This window comes from Tamandua tetradactyla, chromosome 6, assembly GCF_023851605.1.
Source record: "Tamandua tetradactyla isolate mTamTet1 chromosome 6, mTamTet1.pri, whole genome shotgun sequence".
In the NCBI taxonomy this organism is placed as follows: Eukaryota; Metazoa; Chordata; class Mammalia; order Pilosa; family Myrmecophagidae; genus Tamandua; species Tamandua tetradactyla.
Window position 1 is genome coordinate 176,443,217 of NC_135332.1, and position 13,563 is coordinate 176,456,779.

General features: G+C 50.9%; 1 protein-coding gene and 1 pseudogene across 1 annotated transcript in view; one reads left to right on the plus strand and one right to left on the minus strand.

Annotated features, from left to right (window-relative positions):
• Positions 1-12,769, minus strand: part of KCNQ3 (potassium voltage-gated channel subfamily Q member 3) — a 303,621-nt gene extending 290,852 nt beyond the window's left edge. The window contains exon 1 of the mRNA XM_077167684.1: positions 12,303-12,769. Within this exon, the coding sequence (XP_077023799.1) occupies positions 12,303-12,688 (386 nt within the window). The 5' untranslated portion in view covers positions 12,689-12,769. The remainder of the gene's footprint in view (positions 1-12,302) is intronic.
• LOC143689063 (leucine--tRNA ligase, cytoplasmic pseudogene) lies at positions 971-6,398 on the plus strand (annotated as a pseudogene).
• Positions 12,770-13,563: the final 794 nt, after the last annotated feature.

The window sequence follows — 13,563 nt, forward strand, 5'->3', positions numbered from 1 at the left end:
GGCAAGACTTCTGCTGGCCCCAGCTGCTAGGGGACCACAGGGCACGGGGGTGCAGCAGGGGGCCTTGGAAGAAGAAGAGCTGGTTCAAGTCTTGCCCTTGCCAGCAGCGTGACCCCAGGTTTCTAACTGCCGTGGGCCTCGGTTTCCCCTTCTCTACAGTAAGAAGGCCGGCACTCACTGTCATCCAAGGGCACTCTTTCTGCTCTCACAGCCTCTGATTTTTGTTACCTGCCCAGGTGGCCCCGAGGGTCAGGGCGAGCCCCCACATCCCATAAACCTCTGTGAAGTGCTCTCTGCTGATCAGTAGGAATACATTTGCAGATTATTCAGGCCCCTCAGTCTCATTTTTTTGGACTGGCAACACCGGATGAAGAAACATACTGCAGCTGATTTATGTGGTGTCAGACAAAGTGAAAGCTGGGATTTTAGGAAAGGGCAGGGGTAGGGAGATAAACAGTTTGATAACACTAAGTAATTTTCCATTAGGGGAGATAGCCTGGACTGGATGAGCTTTTTCCCCTAGCTCAGTATTTTCAAGTCTCCTAGGATAAGATTTCATCCCCCACCCCCAAGAAGAGGTCAGTAAGGATGGAAATTGACTCAAATTGCTGTGAACAGAAGGGGCAATGGCGGGAAAGCTCTATGGGAAGCCTGCCTGCTGTGCAGAGGCGACACTGGCTCAGGAAAACCAAATTTGGTGACGTGTTAAAAGGGAACTGACATGACAGCTATCATTACTGATACGCACATAAAAAGCAGGTTATGCTGACAACGGGCAGAGGTCCTGCCCACAGGTGATATTAGAAACCATGAAATGATATAAAGAATGCTGGTTCTTGGGCACGGCATTTCCCAGAGCCGTGGACTGCCCCGGCCGTGGAGAGGCAGCAGCCCGGCAACCACCTGCGCAGGTGTGAAGCCTGGGTCAGGAGTGCACCTGGTGCCCAAGAGGGAGCCGAGGGGCCGAGGTGATGGCGCGGGTGCAGGTGTCTGCCGGCGGCGCTGTGGCGGAAAAGCACAGCCAAAGGGCACTTGGTGAAGATGCAAAAGAAATCCAGCTGAGGCAGGATACCAGGAAAGTGTCTGAGGTCAGTGCATCTAATTGAGAGAAGCAGACCAGTTTGCAGGAGGGACCCAGAGACTGAGAGGGAGCAGCTGGACCGCCTATCAAGGTGTGCGGATAAAATGAAACCGGAAATACAGCTATATGGTTGCCCCACTGAGTTTCCAGATGAAGAGGAAGAAGAAGAAACCAATTTTAAAACAAGATATAATTAAAGATAGAGCCAAAGGGAAAAAGAGTAGAGCTACTGCTAAAACTGGATGTTCTAAATATCAGTGGAGCATTTGAAATCCCTTGATCTGTCTGATGAAGAGATGGTAAAACTTTCTGAGGCAGAACACCGGCTTGATTATTTTCCACCACTGGCTGCTGAAGACCTGAAGAGAACGGGTTTGAGGGCAGACTGGCGCCGGTCTTTCATCACCACCCATGTTAATCCTTACATGATTCAGTTGTCAGGCGGCAGTTTTTAACATCAAAAGAAAGAAAGAAAATTAAATTTGTGGAAGTGGTATACTATTTATTCTCCAAAAGATGGAAAAACTTGTATGGATCTTGACAGACAAACTGGAGAGGGGTGTGAACCTCATGAATATACTTTAATCACAGTGAAAGTGCTGAACCACACCCGTACAAATTAAGTGGCCTGAAAGGGAAAAAATATCTTCTTGGTAGCTGCCACCCTCAGATCCGAGACCACATTTGGACAGACAAGTTGTCAGGTCCTCCCTGATCTCCAGTATACGGGGTTTGAGACGGCAAATGGTGATATATTCATCTGCATGCAAAGAGCTGCCAGGAATATATCATTCCAGGGTTCTACTAAAGACAATCGAGGGGTGCCTGTTGTTAAAGAATTAATGAGACAGGAAATTCTTGGTGCATGACTTGGTGCACCTTTAACACCCTATGAGGTGATCTCTCTTCTCCCAGTGCTCACTATTAAGGAGGGTAAAGGCACAGGTGTGGTCACAAGTGTTTCTTCTGACTCTCCTGATAATGCTGCAATCAGAGACTTGAAGACAAAGCAAGCCCTAAGAGCAAAATACAGAATTAGAGATGACATGGTCTTGCCATATGAGCCGGTGCCAATAATTGAAATGCCATGTTTTGGAATTCTTTCTGCTGTAACCCCTATTTGTGATGAGTTGAAAATTCAGAGCCAGAATGACTGAGAAAAACTTACAGAAGCAAAGGAGAAATTATATCTAAAAAGATTTTATGATGGTGTAATGTTGGCGGGTGGATTTAAAGGAAAGAAAGTCCAAGGCATCAAGAAGAATATTCAGCAACAGATGATTGACAGTGGAGATGCACATATTGATATGGAACCAGAAACAAGTGATGCCCAGGTCTTCAGACAAGTGTGTGGTGGCCCTGTGCAACCAGTGGTACTTGGATTATGAAGACGAACACTAGAAGAAGCAGACATCGCATGCTTCAGGAACCTTGAAACATTTTGTGAGACCAGGAGGAACTGTGAAGCTACTATATTGGCTACGAGAACATACTCGCTCAAGAACTAATGGTTTAGGCACTCACCTGCCTTGGGCTGAACAGTGGCTGAGGGAATCAATCTCCGATTCCATCATCTACATGACATTTCACACAGCTGCACACTTGTTGCAAGGGAGTAACTTGCATGGACAGGCAGAGTCCCCACTGGGTATCAGACCACACCAGATGATGAGAGAAGTTTGGGATTATGTCTTCTTCAGCAAGACTCCATTTCCTAAGACTCAGATCCCAAAGGAAAAATCAGATTAATTAAAGCAGGGGTTTGAGTTCTGGTATCCTCTGGTTCTGCATGTCTCTGGCAAGGATCATGTTCCAAATCATCTTATATATTACCTTCATAATCGTGTAGCTATGTGGCCAGAACAAAGTGGCAAATGGCCAGCCACTGTGAGAGCAAACAGACATCTCCTCAACTCTGAGAAGATGTCAAAATCCACAGGCAACTTTCTCACTTTGGCCCAAGACAGTGACAGATTTTCAGCTGATGGAATGGGCCTGGCTGTAGCTGACGCTGGTGACAGTGCTGAAGATGTCAACTTTGCAGAAGTCATGGTAGATGCAGGTATCTCCATCTATCCACCTGGGTGGAATAGCTGAAAGAAATGGTAGCCAACTGGGACAGCTTAAGAAGTGGTCCTGCCAGCATTTTTAATGATAGAGTTTTTGCCAGTGAAATGAACACAGGAATTATAAAAACAGATCAAAACTATGAAAAGATGATGTTCAAAGAAGCTTTGAAAACCGGGTTTTTTTGAATTTCAGGCTGCGAAAGATAAGCACTACATATTGGCCATAGAAGGGATGCACAGAGAACTTGTGTTCCGCTTTATTGAAGTTCAGACACTTCTCTTGGCTCCATTGTGTCCACAACTGTGTGAGCGTATCTGGACACCCCTGGGCAAGCCTCACTCAATTGTGAATGTGTCATGGCCTGTGGCAGGTCTGGTGGATGAAGCTTTGATACGTTCCTCACAGTTTCTCACGGAAGTAGCACATGACCTTAGACCATGACTCAAGAACTATTTGATGCCACCTAAAGGAAAGAGGACTGACAAGTAGCCACCACAGAAGCCTTCTCATTGCACCACTTACGTAGCGAAGAACTATCCAACTTGGCAACCATACCACCCTATCAGTTCTACACAACCACTTTGAGGCCAACAGTAGAAAGCTGCCTGATACCCAAGTCATTGCTAGTGAGCCAGGCAATCTGCCAGAATTGAAGAAATATATGAAGAAGGTGATGCCATTTGTTGCCATGATTAAGGAAAGTCTGGAAAAGATGGGATCCAGACTTTGCAGCTGGAATTTGATGAGCAGGCAGTGCTTATGGAAAATATAGTCTACAATTCCCTTGAGCTAGAGCACACAAAAGTCAAGTTTGCCTTAGAAGCAGAAGATAAAGTCAGGGAAGACAGTCCAGGGAAGCCACTTAATGTTTTCAGAACAGAATCTGGTGTGTCAGCTTCCCTAGTAAACCCCCAGCCATCTGACGGCCACTCCTTAACCAAAACTGAAATCAGACAAGGAGATAACCATGATCCCATAATCAGGCATTTAATGAAAATGGACTGAGGAATCAAAGATCTTTCCAAAGTGAAACTGATGAGATTTGATGATTCACTGTCAGGACCTTGGTGAGTCCCTATCCTGGGAAAGGAATACACTGAAAAGACTCCCATTTCTGAGCATGCTGTTTTCCACATAGACCTCATAAGCAAGAAAATTCATCTCACTGAAAACAGGCTACAGGCAGATATTGGAGATACAGTTATCTACCTGGTTCATTAAACTCATGTAAATCAGAGGTTTGTCCTGGTGTCTGGGGACACTACTGCTCCGATTACGATGACAGAATGGCTATTATACATCCCTACTCCACGGCTAGTTTCTTAGAGTCCAGATGATTGTACATGGCTTTGGTGGAGGAAGGGATGATGAGTGAGAAAAGGGAATCCCAGCACCGAGGTCCTCAGCAGGAAAAGGAGACAACCTTGGGAGGAAGCGAACTGGAGCCCAGGTGTGGGGGGCACCCCCATCAGCAGCCTGAGGATTTCCTCCACGGTTCATTTGTAGCCAGCGTGCAAGAAGTGTGTCCCCCACAGGAGAGGGAAAGCAGGGGCTCAGCCCCTCAACAGACCAGGACCAGCCTGGCCCTTTGTGGGCCCTCAGTGTGCGTGACCTTGAACAGAACAACTCAGCACGTTAAGCAGCACCTCTCTACTCTACATCTGTCCTCATCCAGACAGAGCCCAAGGCTGAGAGGAACTTTCTGACATGGTCTGTATAGAATCCATGAACCCACAAAGACCCATTGGACTCAGCCAACTGTTCTCAGGCCTGGCTGCCCATGGGAATCCCCTGAGGTTCAATGTATGGGTGCCTTGCCCCGGGCTGATGCTGGCAATCTGTGGGGAGGGGTCTGGCCTCAGGACCCATGGGTGTGCATTGTGTCCGGGTGAGAGTTTAGTCTTCTTTCTAAAAATTATATTTAACTTTTTCTTTTAAAACAATTCAAAAGTTGGAAGAGCAATGCAAAACATATTCCTATACTCTTTACTTAGACTTTGCTTAGACCAACTGTTAACAGTCTTGCCACATCTGCTTCTCTTCCTGTGAGGTTACACACACCAACACATACCTATTTGTAAGCTGCACACACCATGATACTTCACTCCTATATATATAGCACCATGTAGCTCCTGCAGAAAAATAGAACATTCAACGACCCAACCACATACAACAGTCAACAAACTGACCTTTGATACAACAGTGCTATCTGATATGGAGCCCATGTTCCACTTCTCTTAATTATCCCAATATATTCTCTATTGATTTATCTGTTTTTTCAATCCAAGACTGACCAAGGACCATGCATCGCATGTGGTTGTCAGGCCTCCTTAGACTCCTTTCATCTGAAACAATTCCCTCACCTTTCTTTTTTTCTTCACGATTTTGAGCCCCTGGGAGAAGCCACGCCAGTGATTCTGCAGGATGTTCCACAATCTGAATGTGCCTGTTTGTTTTCTCATGTTTAGATTCAGGTTTTCAGGCTTGACTGCAGGTAAGCCGTCAAGGTAAGATTACAGCAGGAAAAGGGTGTAGTCCATTTGTCTCAAAATACATACATCTGATGACTCGCATTGGGTGAAATCAGCCAGTTCTCCCTCTCAAGGTACTTCTCCACCTCTGTAATTAATAAGTGACCCTCTTTCCCAATGCTTTCAGAGTCAACTGATGATTCTTGCCTAATCCACATCCACCTTGATGGTGAGATCCTTTTTTTCCCCCAAGTTCCCAATGTGTTTTTCACCAACCAGAGTTGAGAGCCCTACTGGGATAAGTGATACCAGTAGATATAATCCAGTAGAGGGTAACTGTCTGGGAGAAGAAGCCTCCAATTATTTCTTATTTCAAATATTCTTAACTCTAATCAAAATCTCATTTCCTTCTGTTCCAGCCCCAGAAGAGGAGGAAGACAATTTTTTTCATAGATTTACTCTCATTCGAGAGTTGTTCAGGGAAGGCAGCTGTCCCATCCTCTTGCAAAGCATCAGTAAAAACACCTGTCCAGAAAATCACCTCCTCCAGGAAGCCTTCTTTGACATCCCTCTGCCACACAATGGAACGTACCACCTCCTCCCCTGTATCTGTGTCTCTCTTTCACTAGGGAAAGGGTTTGCTGAAGCTATAGAATAGTCAGAGCCTGACCCAGGCTGAGCACACAGTAGGTGCTCCATAAATGTTTTTTGTTCTAATTGAGCTTGCCCTTCTTCTTGGCCCCCTTGGTCCCTGCACAACCACATATTAGCTCACGTCACATCCCAGAGGCTCTCCTCTTTGCTCCACAGTGGCACCCCCATCATAACACCTGTCACTCTGCATTTTAATTGCCTATTCCCATGTCCCTTTTCCAGCTAGACTGTGAGCACTTTGATGGCCATCGTGTTCAGTGATGTATACCCCCAACCCTGAACGAGGCCAGACACAGAGAGGCATATACTGATGACTGTACAGTGTATCATACAATGAGTCGGTCATTTCTCCCCAGTCCTTGCTACTCAAAGCATCCCCTGGGAACTGCTGGGGATGCAGATTCTCAGGCCTCAGCCCTGACCTACTGAATCTGAATCTGCAGTTTAACAAGATGCCCAGGGATTCATAGGCATATCAAAGTTTGAGAAACTTCGTGACCTGCGGACCAGCACTGGCATCCCCTGGGAAAAAGCTGCCAGAAATGTAGCCATGAAGGCTCGCCCCCAGGAGGGCAGAGGTTCACATGTTCTCCCTGCAGCTCCTTCCACTGAAGACAACCACTGACATGGTGAAGAGGGCACCCCACCCCAGGGGCAAAAGATACCGTGGGATCGCAGCTCTGCCACGTGAGTGGCTTTGAGAGCCTGGGCACTTCCCCTAATTCTCAATTTTCAGACCCTATTATTCATCTGCAAGAGAGATACCAAGTGCTGTCCCCCTACCCCCTCACCGAGGCCCACTCAACATAAGCCTATTTCCTAGACAGTGCAAAAGTGGCATCTCTGGTACCCCTCGTCCCCCAGGAGAAAGCCTCACTACTTCCTGGAGATCAGATATCATAGGCATTTTGTTTTCAATCCCTTACTCAGCTTCTTTCTTCTACTAGAGTGGTTTGAAAATGCCATGAAGCAGAGAGCTGAGAGCAAGGCAGGGGGTTAAGATAAAGAGGAAAAAAATTAAAGGCCATTATTTATTAGAAAGAGGGATGGGCATGGATTTTACGAAGCATAGGAGAAGAAGGCAGATTAAATAGATTAGGAGGGGAAGCAAAGGGAGGCAGGGGGCAGCATTTACAGAGAGCTTACACTGGGTGTTTGGTATACATCACCTCAATTAAATCTCACAACTCTGAGGGAGGCATCGCCATCCCCATATTAGAAGTAAGGAAAAAAAATACTGAGATTCAGGAAAGTTGGGCAAACTGCCTCAGATCATACAATTGGTAAATGGCCAAGTCAGGGTTGCCAGGCTTCAAACCCAGGCCTGTCTGCCTCAGTCTGTCTGACTCCTTACCGCTGAGAAAAGAGTGGCAATGTCTCAAAATCCGTGGTTCTCAATAATGAGAAGGAAACTGGCAAAAATAAGGGAAGAAAGGCAAAAAAGGAGAGGGGTAGAATGAAAAGCGGTGCAGGCTGACTGAGAATGGTTAAGAAAGCCAAACCGAAAGGGAGAAGAGAAAGAGCGAGATGCATGGGGGCAGAAGAGAATGGCAAGATGAATGAACAAATGAACAGAGAAAGGAAGGAAGAAAGGGAGGGAGAGGGAGGGAGGGAAGGGAAAAAGGAGCGAAAGAGAGAAAGAGGGAGGAAAGGAGAAAGGAGAAAGTCAGGAAGATGATCTAGCTGAAAGAGGTGAAGTCAGCATTGTCTTGAAAAATGCTCCTTCAGTGATAAACTACAGGCTGTAGGACAGGTTGAGTCGTTGTCCAAGGGACTCTTTTTATTCTGACAGGTAGGGAGACCAGATGACCAAACCCTAGTATTTCCATTAATATTAAGAGTGTTAACGTTGGGGTGAACATCTTTGATGAGGCAGGATTATTCTGTGTTGCTGTGTTTGCGGCTGTATCCCTACTGTCTAGAAGAGGCCAGAGAAGACCCTCAAGAAATGTCTGTTCATGAAATAAATGACATGAAGAAAAACATAAAGAATTATCTTTTACTGAGTATCTCCTCCACTCAAGGTGCTCCTTGCTTCACAAGAGCCAATAATTTTATAATTCCATCTTTCGGGTGAGGAAACTGAACCTCAAAGATTCAGCACCGCCCCAAGACCACACCAGCTGTTAAGAGGCAAAGCAGATTTGAGAAGCCAAATTTCTCTCACCCAAAGCATGTAAAAATTCCCCCTCCCTGGGGGGCCTGAAGTGGAGTCCAGCGTCCCTCCCCCACCAAGAGGACAGGGGAACCTCTAGTCATGTGCTGAATCCACCAGCCAGGTCCCCACTCCCCTGTACACTCCAGAGCAGCTCCCAGTTCTCCTTCTCACCACCCAATCTTGCCTGGTTGGTGCCTGTGGAGCCAGCCCACCTCGGAATGCAGTAAGTGGGCATTTTTCAGAAACATCTCCCCTCGGGTGGCAAAAGGAGATCAATCTACTTAGCTGGCCACAGAGACCGGGTGAGGCAGCTGGGTGCTTGTGCAGTGCCAACCCAGCAATGATGCCAAGATGAAGCCAGCATGTCTTCACTAAAAAGCAAGGAAGGGGTGTCCCCAGATAGCCTTGTGACAGCCACAGTGTCAGGTGTGACTGTTAGGGAGACCTCCACTCAGATTCAACTAATAAATACTAAGAGCCATTTGTTGGGCTATTACCTTTAAGGCGCGCGCACACACACACACACACGTCCAAAACAGGGCTGTGCTCTTATCCTCACCTTACAGATCAGTGGCTCAAGCAAAGTCACGAGGACTTAAGACAGAGTCCTCAAGTGAACACCACATCCAGCATGCTTACCATAAATGTCAGAATCCTTTTCAGCCGTAGGGCTAAAGCAGCAGAGAAGTGATCAGCTTCACGAAGGTTGAAGATGGTTCTCCATTTGTTTCCCCTTCCTAGAGTCCATTTTAGGACTTTCAAGAGCAATTCTCATAATTAAAAATGGATAATGCTGATTTTGGCTACTTGTTGTTGTTGTTATGATACTGGTAAAACTGTATACAGCAAGGTCTTTGCTAATCAGATTCCTGACAGAACTCTTACACTCGTGCATTCAGCAAGGGCTTACTAAGTAACTATCCTGGGTCACACAGCCTGCTGGACATTGAGAAGTCTAAAGAATAAAGACATACTCCCTGCCCTCACGTAGCTGACAGCTCAATGGAGTACACGAGCCAACAGATAAACCCAATGCAATGTGCAAAAATCCCGTGGTTGGTTAAGTCACGGTGAAGGGACAACTCTAACCCTGTCTGGAGGGCCAGGAGAAAGTAGAGGGTGGGTGTTTAAAGCAAAGGGAGAACAGTGGGGCTGAGCGTCTTTGATTTCCACACTTTCTATACTCTACCTTTAGAATACAGAGGAAAAAAAATATTTTGATGGGTCTGGTTTATTTAGAAAAAAAAAAATGCCTATGCTAGATTGTGCACCCACGGCCAGCCCGATTTCCTGGTCCCCTTGCGCCATTAGCCACAGTACAGAACAGGATAATGGATGCTCCGAACCACGAATTTCAAAACCTTGCAAAATCCTGAATCATCAATGAAAGGTTCAATTATGTTCACTTGACTGGACTTCCTCCTAAGGCTGGGGGTAGGATGTATGACGCATGCGCTAACGAAGCACGCCTCAATATCAGGAGCTCAAACCCAACCCAACCCAACTAAACAGAGCACACAATCCCACCACCACCCCAAGCCTTCCCACACTTCCCTAACGCTGAGGTTCCCTGAGATTTAACTGACCATTGCTTTGATTCCAAACTCCACAGCCAGCCAGATGCCAGCTGCGAGCTAGGGAAGGGGAGGCAGAGGCATTACTAAAAGCCCTGAGCTATCGACGAGGGTAGGGTACCCAGCGGCATCCAGAGAAATGCCCAAGTCCTGCAATCTTTGGTAGACGCCCAGGACCAGGATCCAGGCCGAGAAACGGAGCTGCCCTGCATTCGATTGTGAGCTCCAGAATGCATGAGCTATGTGATGGTGGGCACCACATTTTACCTTTTAGAGTTTTCATACCCTCATCTATAAAATGGGGATGATAATTCCTACTTCATAGCATCATGAGAAGAAGTAAACGATGTAAATGCATCTGCATGTAGGAAAATACCTGACTAGGTATCTTCTTCCAATTTTCCTGGGTTCTTTTTGGGAAAATGAGGTACAGGTCATTGCATTCTCAAACTTGGTTTCTAGAGAAGGATAAAAATGAGGCTCTGTCAATAACAGACTTTAGCTATCTCATCCCCAGCCTGGGCAAGGCTGGGCTGGTGGTGCTGGTGGGAAGGGGAGGAGAAGAAAGATCCAAAGGGACTACAGGTTCTGCAGTCAATATGTGCTGAAAGTCACCTATCTGCAAAAGGGCATCTGAGTCTGTGTGCGTTTGTGTGCGCTCAAATAATCTGTTGTGCCTTTTCAAAATATCACATATTCCTATTGAACTTCACTTCAATTTAACCAAATACCGTGCTAGAGCTGGAGAGAGGAATACATTTTAACCCCTTTTTACCACCTGAAGAGAGCAAATGATAGAGCAACAATTGCTAACCCCTCTTGCCAGCCAGATCCTCATCAACACACACACACACACACACACACACACACACACAACCCTCTGCAGCCACCAAAGCCTGGTTGGGTGCCGGTTCCTCTGGTTCCCCAGCAGCAGTCTCTCCAGGATGCCACAACCTCTTCAAAGAAACCTGTTGCTAAGTCAGGTTTGGGGAGACGCCCCCACCTCGTGGCCAAATCTGGAAAAGCGCTTCCAAGGGGAAAAGACTGGCAGGGGCAGGTGAATACCTAGGTTTCCCAAGCCTCCTCTGACCAGATCAGTCATCCATCAACAGGAGTGGGATAGAAAGGGAAAGCCACCACTAAGGCACAAGGAGGTCAAGGTCATGGCCAACTCCCCGCCAAATGTCTAGTAACGGTACAGCTTCCACCAGGGCTAGCAGGGAGGGCGCTGGAAGGGGCCTGCCGGCTGTGAAGTCTGGGCTGTCTGCTAGGTAAGGAGCCACCACCTGCCATACCCTCCTCCTCCTCAAACACGGAGATTTTCTATCCGGCTGGGTGCACAACGCAGATTCCTCTCCCTTCTGGCCACGATTTGCATCCTGCCTAGCCAGGTGATTCCTTCTAGAGGCAGGGGGCCTTGGGAGCAGACCTCCCGCCCAGGCATCTTCACAGCCCCAGGGAGCCTGCCCAGGAAAATGCAAGAGCTGGGACAGGGCGAGGCTGGAGGATATCAAAACCCTAAGCTGAGGACTCCAACTCCTGGTCCTGTTAAGCCCCAGCACGCAGTCTAGGCTTAGAAACTGTGAGAGAGATACACACACGCGCCTGCACACATATACACACACGCACACACAGACTCCTAGTTACATTCCTAAATGGAACCGACAGACATGTATTTGAACCAGTCCAAGCCCCAAATGACAGCAACACCGGGTTCCTTTCTATACCAGGATGACGCCCTAAGAAGGGCAGCACAAGCAAGCAGGGAAAGGGCACACACGCGACTGCACACACACACACACACACACACTCCCCGATGGGCAGTGCACCACTCCCACCCCAAGTCCAGGATGTATCCTCTCAACTCAGGAGCAATCCCAAGAAAAGGGACCCGCCCCAAGCAGAAACACAGCGCTCAGGGAAAGACCACTTATCCTCTTTAACCCCCAAATTAATCGGACAAACCACAAAATTCTTTTAAGCTTCCCCACGAACATCCCGGGAAGCTGCCAGAAATGCGCACACGCGCACGCCCACACGCCAGTACACACTCCAAGGAGCCGGGGGACCACGCTTGTTCGGTGAGGTCCGGGTGCCCGCGTCCGGGGAGCGGCGCCGACCCACGAGTGTGCACGGCGGAGAAACCCACTGTGGGCAGGCCGGTCCCCGGTTCTGCCGGCGGGCGCCCGGGACCTGAACACACACGCACCCCCGCCGGGAGATGCGGGGGTCCCCGTGCGCGCAGCCCGGCCCGCGCCGCCACCGAGAGGCGCCCCGAGCCGCGGGGTACTCACACGAGCGCGTGGTAGAGCAGCGCCCAGCCTCGCGGCCTCTCCAGGGCGTCGTAGATCAAAGTTTGGACGCGCCGGTACTTGGCGTTGTTCCTCTTGACCGGGCGGCTCAGCGGGGTCTTGGCCAGGAGCCCGATGCCCTGCGGGGTCCTCCGCAGCCCCTCGTCGCGGCCGCCGCCCTCCAGCAGCAGGGTCCCGTCTTTGTCAGCGCCGGCCCCGAGCGCCAAGGTGACTTGCTCCGCGTCGCCAGGCGCCAGCCCCACTTTCCGCTCCTCGTCGCCGGCCGCCGCCGCGTCCCCACCGGCCGGGTTAGCGGCTCCGCCGCCTCCGCCGCCCTCGCCGCCGCCGCCGCCGGCCGCCCCCGCCGCCCTGCGCGCCTTGAGCCCCATCTGCCTCGCCCCCGCCGGCCGCTGCGCCTTCTCCGCTGCTGCTCCGGGAAGAAGGGGCGCTCGGGGTGCGTGGACGAGGCGGCGGCGGCGGCTGCAAGCCCGGGAACTCCAATGCCATGATCCGCGCGCCCCTCCCCACCCACCCCCCACAGCAGGCACAGGCGGGCCCCCCGGGGGGCCGGGGAGGCCGGGCGGGGGCGGCGGCAAGAGGGTCACATCCCGCGCGGGTCAGCCGCGGGACCCCGAGGGGGCGCGGGCCGGGGGCTCCGGGGGCCGGCGAGGGCGCGCGAGGCTGCCGCGGGGGCGCTAGGGCTCGTGGCGGCGGGAGCCTGGCACCGGCGCTCCCGGGCGGCGGCGGCGGCGGCGGCGGCACCCGGGCCGGCCAGCCCGAGACAGCATCGCAGTTTATTTACGAGCCGGATGCCGCCCGCCCCGCGCGCCGCCGCCTGCTCCCTCCTCCGCGCTCCCACCCGCGCCCCTCCCCGCCCGCCCGCCCCAGCCTCAGCCCCGCAGCAGCAGCAGCAGCGAGCGCGCCGCGGGCCGAGCGCACGCCGCCTCCCTCCCGCCCTCCTCCGCCGGGGTGGGGTCCCGTGTTCCCGCCCCGTCGCGGCGGGGGGCCGGGCGGCACCCGCCCCTCCCCGCCGTCCCCAACCCTCCGAGCCTCAGTCACAGGCTCGCCCCGGGGCCGCCCCCGCCGCTCCCGAGCCGTGCGCGCTGCGGCCGCCGCGTCCCCGTGGGCGGTGGGGTTCCCCGAGCGGGGCGCGGGGGGTGGGAAGAAGGAGGGGGAGACGGGGAAGGGGGAGGGGCGGGGGGGCGGTTCGCGTTAGCCGGGTGGCTGCGGCGGCACGTTTGCTCCTCGCCCTCTCCCCGGTTCC